The 18,243-nt window shown below is 40.0% G+C and overlaps 1 protein-coding gene across 1 annotated transcript in view; it reads left to right on the forward strand.

Moving 5' to 3' along the window:
• Positions 1-15,009, forward strand: part of DSTN (destrin, actin depolymerizing factor) — a 33,035-nt gene extending 18,026 nt beyond the window's left edge. Inside the window, exons 2-4 of the mRNA XM_063101384.1 lie at positions 7,981-8,288; positions 11,535-11,611; positions 13,725-15,009. Of these exons, the coding sequence (XP_062957454.1) occupies positions 7,981-8,288; positions 11,535-11,611; positions 13,725-13,834 (495 nt within the window). The 3' untranslated portion in view covers positions 13,835-15,009. The remainder of the gene's footprint in view (positions 1-7,980; positions 8,289-11,534; positions 11,612-13,724) is intronic.
• The last annotated feature ends 3,234 nt before the right edge of the window (positions 15,010-18,243 follow it).

Raw genomic sequence — 18,243 nt, forward strand, 5'->3', positions numbered from 1 at the left:
GTGCCTCAGATGTATTGATTTAATCTATGAATCAGTGTTTTATAAAAATGCCAGAGGAGACTCAGACAGGTTTGAGATTTATTATGCTGCGTGAACAAGTTTAAAAACTAGTAGTCAAGTAAGATTGATATGAGTTGATTGTTTGTCCTCTCAAAAGCTCATGTGGAAGATTGATCCCCAGTGTGGCAGTGCTGAAAGATGGGGCCTTTAGGAGGTGATTGGGTTGTGACGGCCCTGCTCTAATGAATGGATTAATTCATTAGTGGGTAATGGGTTATCATGAGTGTGGAGTGTGGTTTTATAAGCAGAGCACATGAAAACACTCTGGCCATCCTCACCATGTGACTGCCCGCATTGTCACAGGACTCTGTAGAGAGTTCCCACCAAGAAAAAGGCCCTCACCAGATGTGCCCCCGGGACCTTGGACTTCCCAGCCTCTAAAAGTGTAAGAAGTAAATTTTATTTCTTTATGCATTACCCAGTTTCAAGCATTCTGTAATCAGTGACAGCAAACAGACTAATCCAGAGATAAAATGTAGTGAAGTATTTCTTTAACAGCAGCTATTTTGACATGAGGGTGGAGCTCTGAGAGCAGCTGTTATTCTCTAGTGGTCACTAGTACAGAACATGGAGAAACTGAAGTTGTGGATAACATATCTTTTTAAGGTAATCACAAAGCTCTTGTTGTGATGGCAATCTATTTTTGCTCTCAAGAGTTTCCTTCCCAACTATGCAGCAAATTTTGGTGATATGTTCAGAGTATCCTTTAATGGTCTTTGTTTGAGCTATGTATTTGAATATCAATAACTTTTAAAAATAAATTTAAAATAAAAACTGAATTTAATTTTGCTTTTTAAGATAAACTTTAGATTTCTTGACAGCTGAGCAGTTAATGTCTTAATAATCTAAAACTTTAGAGAAATAAAGAAAAATGAGACTGATGGGAGAGGATCTTTCTATTAAAAGTAAAAGCACAGTGTAAAGATGAAGAACAAATGATTCTGTGTATCAGTGTCACAACTGATAACACTGATTTGTTTTTAGATTCACCATGATGTTGATTTGTAATAACAAGTCCACCATAACTGATCTAGCACACTCCCCTAAATTACAGTCGAAGGAACTAATTTAATTCAGGGATATTGAATGACTTGGCCAAGGTGACACAGCTAGTTAGAAGAGGAACTTGGATGGACTGTTGCTTTGATAATTTTGGTTCTCTAATTTCAAGTTTTCTTCCTGTGGCCTTCAAGATGTTAATAAACTGCAGTTACTTAAGGACTGTTTTATCTTCTTTCCATCCCACTAAGACAGAGCTTAAGATTGCCCTTATTTTTAAATTTAATTTAATTTTTGATATTTTTATATCATTTTATTGTAGTATGATTGACATATTAAAAAGCTGTACATATTTAATATATTTAAAGATCACTTTTAAAGGGCCAGCACAGTAAGTGGTTTTATATATATACACTGTGCCCACCTTGGCTGCACAGAACTCAAGTTATAAGGCCCCAACTGAACTTGCAAGGAAGGCTGGGGAATGTAGTCTTCCTGTTTGCCCAGGAAGAGAAAACAGTGTGGTTACACTTGGGAGGTTATTGTAACAGTTCAGGTAAGAGGCAATGGGAGCTTGGGTTGGGAGGGTGGCATGAGGTGAATGTCTCAGAGAAAGATGGAAATCTAGAGAGCTAAGTAATGTGAGAGAAAAGGAGTTGAGAATGTCTTTTAGGTTTGGGGCTTATGTGACTAGAAGGATGGTGATAAGGTACTGAGAAAGGAAGACTGCTTAGAAGGGCATCAGCCTGTTTTTGATTTTGGACGTAGTGAGCATCAGATGCCTTTGAGGTATCCACTCAGAGATGTTAGGTAGGAAATTGGATGTAAAGGTTGGGAGCTCAGAAAAGCAGAAGTCTAAACAACGTGTGAGTCATATGGATTCGATGACTGAAAGCTTGAGCTTGGATAAAATCTCCTAGGGAGAATGCAGTCCTTCATTCCTTCCACCTGCACTGCCATCAGCATCTGCTTTCTGCCACACTGCCCTACCATCACCCGTCTGACCTCAGCTGAACCTTTAGGGGGTCCTCATAGCCCTTTTTCTTGTCCTTAGGTGATTCCCTTTGGAACTCCCATAATGGCTTTTCTAAATCTTTACCGAGTACTCCCCCAGAGAAATAGAGCCTTTCAGGCACGATTTTTGGCTGTGTCTCTTCCCTCTCCCTCTAAACTGTCATCCTCCTCTCTTCCCCATTTTAGAGAAAAAATATGTGTTTTTTTGTAACACTAACACCCATCTCTGCCGTGGATCTCATCGGTCTCTTAGAATCTCTGACTTTGTTAATTATGTGAGTAGTTGAGAGTATCTTCTGGAGCCAAATTGCCTGAATTCAAATTTGTTTTACTATCATTTTGTGTGTGACCCTGGGCAAATTACTTAATTTTTCTGTGCCTCAGTTTCCCCACCTGTAAGATGCAAATAATGATAGTACCTATTTCATAGAATTGTGATTTAGAAGTGTCTGGCAAGAGTAAGTACTCAGTATTAGTTAGGTTGTTTTGTTTGTTTTAATGTTTGGGCTTCTCTTGTTTCTTCAAGCTGTTAAACTTCTAGTATGGTCACATCTCCCAAGTCATAAGACAACCTTTATGAAGTTAGCATTCAATCTCTTTTCCTGTCACCATTAGCCATCCTGTGTTTTCTTTCTTTACCTCTTCAATTACCTGTAGGTAATCACCTCATTAGCCTGGACTTCTGTCCCTTTCCTCCAATCTACTAAAATGCTCAGAGGCCTAATTACCAGTCCCAGTGATCTGTTTTAAGTCATTCTCAAATTCTGTAGTTTTTGGTATTCATGACCTCCCTCCTCAAAATACTCTCCCTTGCAAATAGCTAGAAGAGACGAATTTAAATGTTTTCATCACAAACAATAAATTTTTGTGGTGATGAATATGCTAATTACCCTGATTCAATCACTGCACATTGTATACATATATTGACATTTAACTGTACCCCATAAATACCTACAATCAATATGTTTCAATAAAAAAAAATACTCTCCCTTGGATTCTAGGATGCTGTATTTTTTCCCTTCTTTCTCTTCTTAACTTTCTGTTCATTTCTTCTTAGTCTCCTTGATTGGTTTCTCTTTCGCTGCTTAATGTTGGTGCCCCAATGATATGGGCTAGCGCAAAATATGTGTTAGGTTCAGCCTTCCTATGAGATCCGTGCTTTATGTTTCTATTGCTGACTGGTCATCTTCACCTAGATGTCTTGCACAATCATCAGAGTTAATGTGCTGTACTTTCCCGTCTTCCACCTTCTGTTCATACATCACAGTCTTGTCTCCTGTGTTTGATGCCACCCCTTCATGTCTCACTCAGCTATATATTGGTTTGACTTTGACATGTCCTTGGATTTGTTTTTTGTTTTCAGCCTCACTGCTGTAGTTGGGTTTTCTCCTCTGGATATTTGTAATTGTCTCAAAATTGGTCTTTCTGCTTCTAGTTTCTGTGCCAGTTTCTCCTTTATAGTCTTCAGTGTTAATTTCCTCAAGCACATGTGTCTAATGGTATTCCCCTCATCAGAAATCTCATTTTTGATAGGAAAAAGCCCAAACTCCTTATTGAGACTTTTATGGTACCTGTAAATCCAGATTTGGCTGAGATTTAGCTACATGGTGATTGCATAATACATATTTACTTTCTGTTTTCAGTTACTCGTATATGGTTGATTTGATTTAATTTCCAAATTGGAATTTAGAGTGTAGTTTAAGATGTTTAATGTTGACAGATATATTCAAATATTGGTTGGTTGAATATAAGTCTTCAAATGTTGCCTTCATGTTTTTAAAAATTGGTCGTTGGATCAAATGTGACTTACAGATCAGTATTTTAGACTAGAGGAATTGGGTCTGTTTCTAGTTCTTCATTAATTTTTGTTACTTTGAACATTTTATTCATCTCTGTTGAAAAATAAAGATTTTTAACTTAAAATAGATAAATTGTAAAGATCAGAAAAATACTACTACTAAAGACTAATACTACCAGGGTAAAAGGTTTAAGAAAAGTGCTTTTTAAAAGTGAGAATGTAATAAGATTGTGTAGTTTCTGAGTTTTCTAGTCTTAATTTTCTGTATCTGCCACTTCATTAATTTAGAGTGAAATGTTCGTTTACAAACAGAAAATGTGGATTAGATTAGATGGAGTCAAAGTACAATTGACCCTTGAACAACATGAGTTTGAACTGCACAAGTCCACTTATACAGTATTTACTGAAAAAAAATCCATGTGTAGTACTGTAAAATGTATTTTCACTTCCTTATGATTTTCTTAATAGTATTTTCTCTAGCTTTATTGTAAGAATACAGTATCTAACACACATAATGTACAAAATAAATGTAAATTAACTGTTATTGGTAAGGCTTCAGGTGGACAGTAGCCTATTAGTAGTTAAATTTGGGGGTAGTCAGAACCTTATATGTAGATTTTCGATTGCATGGGGGTTTGTGCCCCAACCCCTGCTTTGTTCAAGGGTCAACTGTATATTATATTTAGAGTTCTTTTAATGAATGAGATGATTAAATGGCCTAGTTACCTTAATATTAAGTAAATGCTAGGATCTTAGCATATTTTTACCCCCAGAATTCTTAATACATTTTTAAGTAATAGCTTTATAAAGATATAATTCACATACCATAAAGTATAATTCAGTGGTTTTTCAGTATATTTATAGAGAATGTATATCTGTCATCCCTGTAAGTTCCAGAGCATTTTTATCATCCCAGAAAGAAACCCCATACCCATTGGCAGTCATTTCCCATTTCCCTTTCTCTCAGCCCCTGGAAACCACTAATCTACTATCTGTCTGTGGCTTTGCCTGCTTTAGACATTTTATAAATATACTTATTTAACATGAGGCCTTTTCTGTCTTTTTTTCTTGCACTTAGCATCATGTTTGTCAAGGATCATCTGTGTTGTAGCATGTATCAGTACCTCATTTTTTATGGCCAAATAAAATTCCATTGTATGGATATACCACATTTAAAAAATCTGTTCATCACTTGATGGAAATTAGGGTTGTTTCACTTTTGGTTATAAATAATGCTGCTGTGAACATTTGTATATAAGTGTTTGGATGGAAATGTTTTCATTTTAGTATATACCTAGGAGTAGAATTACTAGGTCATATGTTAACTCCATGTTTAAATTTTTGAGGAAAATTTAAACATGCTAAACTGTCAGAGTGGCTGCTAAACTGTCAGAATGGCTGTGTCATTTTAGTTTTACAGTAGTGTATGAGCATTCTCATTCTCCACAGCCCCACCAACATTTGTCATTATTCATCTTTTTAATTTTAGTCATCCTAGTGGGTGTGAAGTGGTTTCTCATTGTGGTTTTGATTTGCATTGAATTGAGAATTTTTTCCATGTGCTTATTGGCTATTTGTATATCTTCTCTAGGAAAAGATATTTTTATTCAAATCCTTTGACCGTTTTTTAGTTGGATTATGTCTTTTTAATTGAGTGCTAAGGTTCTTTATGTATTCTTTATATGACTTGTAAATATTTTCTCCCATTCTGTAGGTTACCTTTTCATCTTACATGTTTTTATTTCTTAAATTACTAAACATTAATTTTTGGTATCATTAATTTTTTACATTGTTTAGTGTTTAAATTCCATGAAGTTTATAATTCTTGCTTTAGAAAAGCTAACGTGCAAACCAAAGTAGTTAGTAAAGCATAAAAAATTATGGCTATAGTAAAGTTAATGTAAATAGCACATTCCTTAAAGGAAATGAGAAGATTAAAAACTGGTTTAAGATCTTTTGCCATCAAAATCTTGTTCATCTGTCCTTCATCCCAGAATAACAAGTATAACATGGTAAACGGTTATTTTTCTTGTCAGTATAATTCCCAAATAAGCTATTCTCTCTGGTATAGCAGTAAACATTTTCTCATTTATTCTAGTCTTAATTTAAAACTTAGAAATTTTATAAGTGAATTTTTTTTTTTTTAAGATGACCAGTTAAGGGGGTCTTAACCCTTGACTTGGTGTTGTCAGCACCACGCTCTCCCAGGTGAGCTAACCAGCCATCCCTATATAGGGATCCAAACCCGTGGCCTTGGTGTTATCAGCACCACACTCTCCCAAGTGAGCCACGGGCCGGCCCTTGTAAGTGAAATTTTAATGGCAACTGACTAATATGTTACTGAATATTGATGACATAATTTTGAAGTGTGAGTAGAACAAAGATCTTTTAATAATTCTTCTTTTATTAGAGAAAGAGATACTGTAGGAGTAGAATTTTCCTAGCCCAGAAGCTCTGTACCTCAGGTATTGATATACAAACTGCGGAGATGATCTACCTATGCCCACCAAGGCTGTAAGCAACCTGTATAAGGAGAAAATAATCCAGTACTTTAAGAAGCACTTTTTTCTAGGTTTTAGGGTAAGAGGGGCTGCCATAGCCAAATCTTCCCTTACTCCCTTCTAATAGTGATGAATGGCTTATATATATAAAATCTTTTTTTAAGTTTATTTACTATTATTTTTTTACATTCTAAGATGTTGCAGAGCAATTGAGGGGGAGGGGGAGAGGGGGAAAGGGAAGGAAATAGGGTGGCACCCACCTCATTTCGGCAGGGGAGACCAGGGGGCTTCCAGCTCCATCGTTGCTGGGCTGGCTGCCAATGTCAGGAGTGTTGCTGAAGCCCTTGGCCCTTCACCACCCCAGCTCGGCAGCCCGGGGCACTTCCTGCAGTGGCTTGGTGGCCATCGCTGGACTGGTTGCAGATGTTTGGGGGCACGGCTCAGGCCCCCAGCCCTCCCCTCTCCCTGGCATGGGAGCACAGGGAGCTTTTAGTCCTTGTAGGTTTTATAGGCGTTCTTTGGTGATGTGAGACCTTTACTAGTTAATATCAAACTTTTTCTCTGGTCTGTGGGTATTTTGTTTTTTCTTTCACTTCTGTGTTAGATTATTTGCTGTTCCCACCATTTAAACTCTGCACTGGAAGTAATTTGTTGTCCTTTGCTTACATCTAAAATGGGGGAACTTCCTGTGGAGACCAGCACCTGAGCTCTGTGGTTGAGCTACATTGCTGCTTTGCTGCTGATTCTCTGGGGAAGCTTTTGTGCAGCTCAGGTTTTAGTGGTTGACCTTGTACACACTTCCGGGTCTTATGAGGTCTGGTACACCTGGGTTGTGTGGAGACTCTGGTCAGGGCCTGAGACTTTTCAGCAAACTGCACCCCCTACAGTTCTATATTCCTGGCCGGTCTCCTCTGAGTGGTTGTGTGCTGATTGGAAGGCAGATCAACTGTCTGTACTGTGCCCTGGTGTTCTCCCAGTGGGCCCATCACCCTCACCACCCGCACTCCAAACACTTCCCATGGGACGGGCTGTGTGCCAGTCCCTTGCAATGACTCACTGGACTCTGAGTGGCTCCTTTTTTCAGTTTTGTGGCTCCTTGCGCCTGTGTGGGTCCATCACCAAGGCCCTCTTCTCCTCTGCAGCCTCCAAGCAACTTCATCCGAAGGGCACAGCTGTAGCTTTTGCCAGCTCTTTCTCTGTGTGCTCATCAGGGCCAGGCTTGGGAGTGATCCTTTCTTTCTCTCATTGTGGCTTCTCCAGCCTTCACAGACTCCGTAGGTCTCTCCTTCTCTTCCCCTGAGCTCTAGTGGCCCCAGCTCAGCTGTCATTGCTTTTTTAATAGTTGTAAATTGGTTGATTTGTGGGAGAGAGTGATGCTGGGGACCATCTATTCTGCCATCTTGACCGGAACCTATATAAAGTCTTTTAAAAAGTTTGATGTCTGGAACTGATAGTGATTACAGCTCAGATTTTCTAGTTTTCTTATTGGATGATAAATATACCTTAAAAAGTTTAAGTGCATGCCAATATATAATCAAAAGTTAGTATTTTATTATTTGGCATGACAAAAAATTATAAACCTCTTTCTCATTTCTTTTCTCGTTATAGGCCTCAGGAGTGCAAGTTGCTGATGAAGTATGTCGCATTTTTTATGATATGAAAGTTCGGAAATGCTCCACACCAGAAGAAATTAAGAAAAGAAAGAAGGCTGTCATTTTTTGTCTCAGCGCAGACAAAAAGTGCATCATTGTAGAAGAAGGCAAAGAGATCTTGGTTGGAGATATTGGTGTAACCATAACTGATCCTTTCAAGCATTTTGTGGGAATGCTTCCTGAAAAAGATTGTCGCTATGCTTTATATGATGCAAGCTTTGAAACCAAGGAATCCAGAAAAGAAGAGCTGATGTTTTTTTTGTGGTAAGCATGTCGAAGATAATGAGCCTCTGTAAAACTCGGAGTTAATCTCTTGTCAGCACTTGGAGAACCACTTCCAGAACCAAAGTAATTTTGATTCTGGGGAACAAAAAGCTATTTGCAGTTATTTAATTTTTGTTTACAAGGTTTCATAGGGTCCTAGCTGGATTGATTATTGTGGGACCAAAACTAAATATTGACCACTTTTTGTCTACTTAAAAGAATGTGACTTTCAATAATTGATTTGTTTTTTGGTTGGGGAAGGGCAAGAGACAGGTTTCTATGCATCCTCTGAACTTACTGCTTATAAGCTAAAATGTCTTACTTCTGCTAAAATTTCCTATTTATAAGCTAAAACCCTACTTCTCCAATACGCCATGCCGGAAACCAGCCTCCCACTCTTTTGCATGTACATCCATTACTTGTGCCTTTGTGGTTTGCTACTTTTGAAGAGGTTGGTACCATTCCCTCTCCACTATAATTTTCTCTGCGTTCACACTGTCCAGGAGAGTAGCCATTAGCCATGTGTGGCTATTTAAATTTAAATTAGGGGCCTGCCTGTGGCTCACTCGGGAGAGTGCAGTGCTGATAACACCAAGGCCACGGGTTCGGATCCTACATAGGGATGGCCAGTTAGCTCACTGGCTGAGCATGGTGCTGACAACACCAAGCCAAGGGTTGAGATCCCCTTACTGGTCATCTTTATGTAGGATTTTTTTAATTAAAAAAATAATAATAAATAAATTTAAATTAGTTAAAATTGAAAATTCCCTTTCTTAGTTGAATGAATTGCCACATTTCAAATGCTCAGTAGCCACATGTGATTAGTGGCTACCGTATTGGGTAGCACAGATATAGAATATTTCCATGATTGCTATTGTTACAGAAAGCACTATTGGTTAGTGTTGCTCTAAATAGTGAAAAAGTACAGAAAGTAATTTACATGGCCATTTTCTTGAAATGCTGTTTAAATTAATTATTCTGGTCTTTTAAAGTAAGTCAATATTTGAGATTAAGCTTAGATAAAAGTCACACCTGTATCCCTCATTTAATTATATTATACTACATTCCTTGGTATGGTCAGGTAGCCACATACTGAGAATATTCTCTAGCCTCCAGGGGGAAGGGGAAATGGTAACACTCTCTGATTTGGGGGGTGGGGGGAGGGCTTCTCCTGATACTTTGGACTGAGCCAGGGCGAGCAGTATGCCACCAGTAGCTTGAGATGTAAGGGATGTGGGGCTAGGAGGTCAAAAGAATTGAGGTTTAAAGGAAGGTAACTCGAGATCACACCTCTCTTCCATTTCAGCAAGGCTTTATTGCACTTGATTAAATCAAAGTGCTGTGAGGAATGCAAATAGGAGGTCAGGGTAGCTTGCTGTTCATTGAGGCTGGTACCTAAAGATAGCAGTTGATAAGACTTAAAATTAGCACAATTTTGATTCGAATGAAGGGACATTCACTAAACTTTCTACTACATACCAGGTATTGTGTTAGAATCTGGAAAAACAGTTGTAATTAAAACAGGTGAAGCTCCTGCCCTTCTGGGATTAACAGCTAAGTGGCAGATATGGCAGCTGAAAGTTTATTTAGCTTTTAAATTGGTGAATGTTACCTTTATCCGCAATTTTTTCTGGTTTTTATGTATTTTTTTTTAACTGACAATTATACATTTTTATTAAAGAACATTTGGAAAATAAAAATTACTAGAAGAAAAAAATTCAGTTTTAGTGCAGTGGTTTATTTTGCACTATTACTTATTTTAAAAAAAGATAAAAATCTTATAATAGGCATTTTCCATAACAAGCTCTTTCCAGGGCTCAGGGAGAGGCTCTTGAAGTATTTTAACAGTCTGGTTAGTAAAAATCAGAACAGCTAATGCTTTTTCATGTCTCTGATGTATTTGCATAAGAAAGGTACCCACTTAATTTTGTAGCTTAAACATCTGCCAGTCCTGAGGTTGTTATGGCTTTGCCTCCGTCACTGGACCTTAGACTTGGGAGGAATAAGTATCTGAGAGATAGACACTGCTTTTCCCTGGTTCTCCAGAATAGAATCTGTGCTCACTGGGGTAGGGGTAGACTAGGTGAGGTCCACACACCCGTGCTGATGACGACTGAATGTCTGGGAAATATGGCATCTAAATGGAATCAATCGTTAAATGCTCAAAAGTATTTATACTCCACTTTTTTATTTGATATTTTGGTAGTGTGGCATGGAGGCAGGCTTGAGGTTTGGTGGTATGGAGGGAAAGAAGGCATTCATGTATAAGCAGTTGGAGATGGATGAGGTTTTCCTGTCCCATCATTAATATTTCTGTTATTTTTCAATATTTCTGGTGAAGAAAATGTTGGAGGCATATGCTATGCTTCCAGCATATGTTTCTATTCAAGAGGGAGGGAGAAGGCGCTAAAATTTTGTATATGTAATAATAGTAATATTGACAGTTAAGACATAATTGTTGCTGACTTCCCATTTAGCTTAAAAAAAGAAATCCTCGTGAAAGCTGTATTTAAAATCATGAGATTATACGTGTGGATTTAATACTTTATCAAGGGAAATATTGAAACTCAGGTTTTGACTCCCAGTTTGATAATTGAACAGGTATTGTTATGTTAGACCAAGATGGAAAACAGGTACTTGTGTTGTGCCCAACTCTGCCATTGGAATAGATGTAAATGAAGGGCCTGGAAAGGGTTAAGAAGGGGACCTTTATATTTATAATTTATTTTCTTTAGAAAACAATCTGAAGCAAAAATGCCAAAATACTAGCATTTCTTGATTCTGGGTGGCAGATGCTTGACTTATAGATTATTCTCTGTACTTTTCTATATTTTGAAACTTTTTTCCAACCAGAAAAACTGTCAAAAACCTTGTGTAGATATGAATATTAGCCTGCATCCAAGCCTTTATTAATAAAAAACAAAAGAAATCATTTTAAAGAAAAAGAATTGGGTTATACAGTGAACTGTGCAATGTTGGTTCTTTTATCATTACGGCCACGCTAATCTGATTTTTAATCAGTGCTTCTTTACTTTTTTTAAACCTGTGTGATTCTACATATGCCCATCTATAACATTTACCCTTGAGGAGGTGGGGAAATAGAAACATTGTGTAGTCAGGAAAAATCAGGAGGTTCTGAGGAGCCTCCCCCATGACTGATGCAGATGTTTAACAAGATGTAAGTTGTACTTTCTCTAAACCAGTTTTGTTTTGTTTTGTTTTGTTTTTTGGCATCATTCTATATAGGGCACCAGAACTAGCACCTCTGAAAAGTAAAATGATCTACGCAAGCTCCAAGGATGCAATCAAAAAGAAATTTCAAGGTATGGGCTAGGTTTACCTCCAAATATTTAGAGGTATGCTGAACCCCCGGAATGGGGACCGCACCTTTCCTAAGAAGCACCACATTTTCTTTGGAGAGCTTTGGGCACAAAGAAGGGAGAAGCACTGCTTGTTTTGAGAAAGAAAAAAAACAGAAGGTTGACCCAGCTCTCCGTGTGTCTTCTTCCTTGTGCTGGTCACTCTGGGTCTGCACGGCCCATGTTAATAACTTTGTTTCCTCAACATTTTCTGTGTATCACTTGTTGTTCAGGCTGGTTTTAAACTAGTTTGGGGTGCTGCCAAGTTTCTCATGTCACAAATGGAGAGTTAGTTTACATTGGTTATAACTTAATAAATTTGCTGTTGTCTTTGAATGCAGCTGATATAATGAAGTTGCAAAAAGGAAATGTTCGTAAATGGGAAGGGATGCTTTTATTGCTAGCTTTACTGTTGAATGGTATGATTTTAGGTAATTGATTCATCTATGTCCAAAGGAAAGTGTACTGATTCCTAGAGCTGGCCAGTTATATTTGATTTGCCACTGGGTGATTGGGATCCTGATGAGATGGTCTGGCCAGACTCCCGCCAGGAAGAAATGTTGGTATGATGAAAAGAAAGGGCATGGGGCAAGTGCCCAGAGGCCTGCACTGAGGGCTAAGCTTGTCATCTAACTGCTCTGTGACCTTGGCCAAAACTTCCTAACCTTAGTGGGCCTTGATTCTCTCGGCTGTAGAATGGGAGGCTTGGTCTGGATCATATGTGAGCTTTATCTAAGAGTTTGCATTGCCACCGTCCTGCCATGGCTGTTTCTAAACAGCTGAGTGAGCCAAGGTCACAAGGGCTTGACCTAATGTTTTTGTTTTGTTTCGTTTTGTTTTACTGTGACTGGTTTTTATATTCTTGTAGTAGAACAGGTTTGCCCTAGCTTGGTTTACTTAGTCAGGAAAACAGACCTCTTGCTTCCTTTTCTGAGCCCTGTTGTGGGGTAGTTCATCTCCTTGTCAGGTCTTTATACATTTGGTTGGATGTTGGGGCATCCCCCAGAAGCATGTTCACCAGTCTATCAACTGATGTTTTAAAATGACTCCTTAGATTCAGCACATCCACAGTGTAGTCAACAAAGATTCAGTGGATTCCTCATCATCCTTATTCTGCATTGCCTTTTAGTAAAGAGAACTGCTATATAGACTTGATTTGATAGCATTGACAGTCACTTTGTTGCTTTTTTTCTAGTGAAACCATCACTGGCTTTCTCATATCAGTACTAAGTGGTCCAAAAGTTGACCTGCTGTGCTTTTAGCATCTTAAAATGATGGAGTAACAGTGCAGCTATTTAAAGGATAGCAGTTGTTTACAGAGAAGCTACTGTACACAATCCCATAATTGAGTTTATTCTGCAGTTCAGTGATGTAATTTTTCTAAGAAAGCAATCAGTAGCACAATTGATGTAGTTTTCATTGTGATAGATTTCTTAAGTGTGTAATGCCACTGGAGAGCTAGCTGTTTTCTATAGCAGAAGTAATGCTATTTGTAAATATTCTTACTTTTCCATTCAGTTGACTAAATCATCTGTGCAATCAAAACATCTAATTCATATTTTTACTTATATTTTGAGAACTCAGAGAAAACTATTACTAGACCTGCCTTTTAATTTTTTATTGAAGTACAACATATCTATAGAAAAGTATGCCTCAAAAATTATTGTGGAGCTCAATCAGTTGTCAGACTGAAATACTGATCAGATGACCAGCACCCTAGAAGCCTTCCCTGTGCACCCTTCCATTTGTACCTCTTCCCCTACAGCCATAGCCAATACCCTGGCTTCTAACAGCATGAATTAGCTTGGGCTGATTTTTGTGCTATGCAAGTGTAATCATACAGAATGTATGCTTTTTTATCTGGCTTCTTTCAGTCAACATTATGTTTGTGAGGGTCATCCTTTTGATGCATGTAGTTACAGATTGTTTATTCTGATTACTGTTTAGTATTCTGCTGTTTGTATATACCACAGCTTATATATCTATATTGGAACTGGTCTTTAAAAACAGTTTGCTATTTTACAGGAATAAGTAAGCTCCTGCCATAATTCTAAATAGAATTGTTTTTCTTCCCTAGGCATAAAACATGAATGTCAAGCAAATGGGCCAGAAGACCTCAATCGAGCTTGTATTGCTGAAAAGCTAGGTGGATCCTTAATTGTAGCTTTTGAAGGATGCCCTGTGTAGATTATCATTCAGTGCCACAAATTGAAAGCTTCCATGTTTAATGTTATCCTCTTGCTATATAACTAAAGCAAATATATTTAGGCCAGGATTTCACTGAGGGGGACTGTCTTGTTATCTTTTAGAGTAAACTAAATATTCCATAAACATGTGCAAATGGCCTTAAATAAATCTAAAATCTAAAGTTTTATTGGTGTGAAATTAAATTCTTATTGGCCAAATGCCTGTTTTGTTGACTTAAAAGATTTTTGTTAAGCTCAGGATTTGTAATAGTACAGTTCACTAAACAGTACCAGGCCCGTGAAGAGAATTATTACATCTTTGTTAACCTTAGCAGTTAATTTCTTTCTTTTGCTTAGAGAATTTGTCATAATCTGGTTATAATTTTGGCCCAAATTCTTTCTTCCTTGAACTAAGTAGAGTAATGGAATATAATTCTTCTCATAACATAAAGCAACACTAATACACTAACAATGGTAAGATTGTCAGGCAGTCTTTTAATTCTAGCAAATGTGTAGTGGAGACTGCCTCAAAATCATGTCCATTTATAATCCACACTGATCTTGCAGAGCACTATTTCAAGCATGTCATTGGAATGCAGGAAGCAGCCCTTGCACTTGTGGTGAGCTTGCCACTCCCTGGGTGGAAGATTGTTCTGAGAGTGACCTTGCATCTTGGAAATCATGGTGTGTCGTCAGGAGAATGTACAATGTCTTGTAACAACTAATTATAATGCAAATTAGGGCTCCATTGTGATTTGCTTTGTTAATGAAAATGATAAAACAGTATATTGACAAGCTAGGACACCTGTAACATTTTTAATCATGTTTTTCATAGAACTTTGCTGCTTCTGGTACACTGAGGTGTAGAAGAACATCGGGTATATGAACATTCTGGTACAATAAGGTGTAGAATATTGGGTATATGAACATTCTGGTACAAGAAAGTGTAGAAGAACATTGGGGCCTAGGAGAACTGAATTCCCTAGAGCAGTTTGTCCATAGTGTGTGAAATGGGGACAGATGACACTCACAGGGAGCCACTACCTGATGACACTTGGAAGTGATGGTCATTAACATCACAGGTGTACCACTTTAAACAATATAGAGATGCACAACAGTTGAACTTTAGAAGTAGCAGTATTGGCTTTATGTAATAAAGGAAGCATTTTTAACTTTTGTCTCGTGTAATTATTCATGTGTGAATTGAGAAGGATTTTGCCTTCCATGTGGGGGTAAGTCATCAAAGTTTGAGTATTTCTGAAAAATAGAGTTAAAGATCACGGCTCCTTACTCCTCTGATTGAATTAGAAGTTTCGTGTAATAGTTGGGAACCTTTTTGTTATTTCAAATGTTTATCCAGATGCCAGGCTTTTGGGTGACAAAATAGGTTATGATGCTTTAATCAAAATATTTCTTTCAAAATTGTCCAGAAAATTGTGCTGGCTGCTTGTCTGTCTTTCATCCTGAATTTCTTGTTTTCTCTACTGCAGAGTACTTTCAGTGACTGTACATTAACATGCCTCCAGGGAAGCATTGCTGGCCCAAGGCTGCCCTACTCAAGAATCAGCCATGTAGTTAGAGCCAGGAGTTTTAAAAGGAGAAAGTCTTTTCTGTGGTTTCAGCTTGTAAAGTGTGGCACTACTTCAGTAACCACCACCCCGTGCTGCAGGAACACCAGTGCGTGCGCACGTGAGAGAGAGAGAGAGAGAGAGAGAGAGAGATATGCATGCTATGTAAAGGATTTCAGACAGTATACAGGGATGTAAGGTAAACATCTCCCAGCACCCTGCTCTTATTCCAGGAATTGGGAAGATAGTAGTTACTTTTATCTTTACCTAGGGGAATTTTTGAGAAGTCTTTAGTGGATTCCTGAGGTTGGGGTCCAAGAATCATGCTAAGAAGCACTCCAGGTGATTCTGGTGTAAAATTAAGGTTTAGACCTCAGCTGATGTTGGTCAGGAACAAAACTACAGGTATATTCTACTTCTAGAGAACACATTTACATCTTTACAAGTGTTAACATGTTACAGAAATGTGTTTGTGGAATGCTGACTTAGGGTTTGTCTAGTGATTACTCTTGCCCTGAGAAAGAAGCAAATAAAGCCACTGCTAACAGAATTCGATCAGAGCTTGACTGGGTGAAGTTTATTTCAAGGAATATTAATCTGAGAAAATAGTGAACACAGTGACTCAGAATTAGGTTTGGTCTAGTGGTTTCCTTTCTGCAGAACTACTGCCCAGAGTGGTGGCTGGTCCAGACATAAGAAGTGCAACTTCTCTTTCTTTATAGCTCCATTACCCTTTGGACCATCGGAGACTGGATATGCCCAAGGACACACCACTTTTTGTGATTCGGAGAATTCCTAAAATATAACAGGCTGTAGACTGGGTTCAAGCTGGGCTGCAGCTGGAAGAAAGGACATTAATTGCAGTTGTGGGCAGGTGGTGGTTGTTCCAGGAACCAGGGTTTCAGTGGAAGGCAGGCTTGAGTAACCCAAGTTGAGTAGCTGTGTTCGGCTGGCCAGGGCTTTCTTTGGGCTCTGCCCAGTCCCCGAAGTAGCTAGCCCAGAGAGGTATAAAGTAACTTGCCTAAGGTCACTCAACTCATAAGTGGCAGAACTGGGACAAAAACTTGTATCTCCTGGTTTCTGGTTCTGAGCCATTTGAACTGCGCCTCTGGAGTGTTCCACTTCATTTCTAACATCTGGAATTCAAAGGTTAGATCTTGTTCAGTGCTAGGGTTGAGATTTGAAAGGGGCAAGAAGGAAAACAATACATTTCTTTTGGGCCCCAAGCTCCTGTTAGATCCAAACCTGAAGGAAGCAGCTCAGTGAGCAAGTGTTTGTGGAGGGTGTAGAGTGGTTTGTGACATCTCACTTTCCCCCATCCTGTCCGTCACCAAGGCCTTGCCGGTTCCCTGCCCTCCCTGTCTTCATGCACTCCTTCCTTTGCCAGGTGCTGTAGGAGCTGTCTACATTGTCACAAACAGATGACCAAAGTAAGCTATTCAAAAGGGCTTCCAGGTCTGGTGGTGCTGTTTATGGGCTGCATGACCCTGGAGCTTCATAGCCACTCCGGGAGCCTTGGTATTCTTCACTCTAAAAATGGTTTAGGCTAGATGTTCTCAGAAGTCTTTGAGCTCTAGTATTGGCGAAATAAGATGCAGCAGAATCCCCCAGCCCATGGCCTTGTGAAGCCAGGCCTGGGAAGGGCAAGGCTTCCTCTCTTAGCACACCAGCCTGGTGATTCCTGCCTCTGTGGTGAACTACTTCATTCCACGTGACTGCAAATGCTAGTCATCCAGTGCTGCTCGAGCAGTGCTACGCTTGCAGGACAGAAAGCTTGGAATGGCCAGGCCAATGAGCCAGGCTCCCGTGGGGCCTGCTGAGGGCTGCTGCCTCAGACACCTTCCTGAGCAGCTCTTTCCTACCCCGCAAGCCTGATGATGGAACCTTGCCCAGGAACAGCTATGGTGGCCTGGCCCAGCTGGGGCAAGGCCCGCCAGGCTGCCTGGCAAACTTGGGCTCCCCCTGCCGGCCTGACCCTGCTGGGAGGTATGGAGGACAGATGGTGGGCCCCTGGAGCTTGAGCTGCAGGAGAAAGGCCCCCCTAAGTGGCATTTCCCTGAACTCCCCAGGCCAGCCCCATGGGGGCCCCACACCCTGGGCTGTGCCTTTGTCTTTCTTCCCTGCAGGTAGGCATGGGGTTCCCACAAGGTGGTCTGAGGAGGAAGTAGGGCTGCAGCCAGAATCCAGGGGAAGCCACTGCACCTTAGAGCCTGAGGCAGCAGTGTGGTATCCCCAGCGTCCCATCTCTTTCCCTGAGGTCTCCCCTTTTCTCTGCTTAAAATGAGCACACCCCCATTCCTGTGCCTTCAGAGAGCATCAACTCAGTGTAGGGGCTCTCAATTCTGCAGTGTGGCAGGGGAGGGAAGCTCATTGGACGTGCAGGCTCCCAGGCCCTTGGGGGTGACTCAGTAGGAGTCCTGGTGCAGGGCACAGGTCTGGCCTATTCCAGCTCCCCCTGGGGCCTCCTTCACCCACAGCCTATTCTCCAGCTCCGAGTGGCCTGCTCACTGTGTAGGCACACAGAAGGTGCAGTTTTGAGGGGCCGTAGTCAGGGGTCTCAGTGGCTGCTTCATGGGATTCCATACACCCCCAAACTAAACTCGTCTAACACTGTCTCTGCCTGCCCCTGCCCCCCAGCTGCGATGCACTGCCAGGTGACAGAGGTGGGTTTGAAACTTGTCCTGCCTCTTACCAGGCGGGTCACCTCACATGGAGGGCTGAGACCTCACCGGGGAGCCACGCAAAGAGCCAGGCATGTGCATGCGTCAGGTGTTCATATCAGTCACTTCCTCCTACTCAGTCCCCTGGCCAGAAATCGTGGTGTCTATGTCCCAAGATCTGT

Source organism: Cynocephalus volans, chromosome 1, assembly GCF_027409185.1.
Source record: "Cynocephalus volans isolate mCynVol1 chromosome 1, mCynVol1.pri, whole genome shotgun sequence".
NCBI lineage: Eukaryota > Metazoa > Chordata > Mammalia > Dermoptera > Cynocephalidae > Cynocephalus > Cynocephalus volans.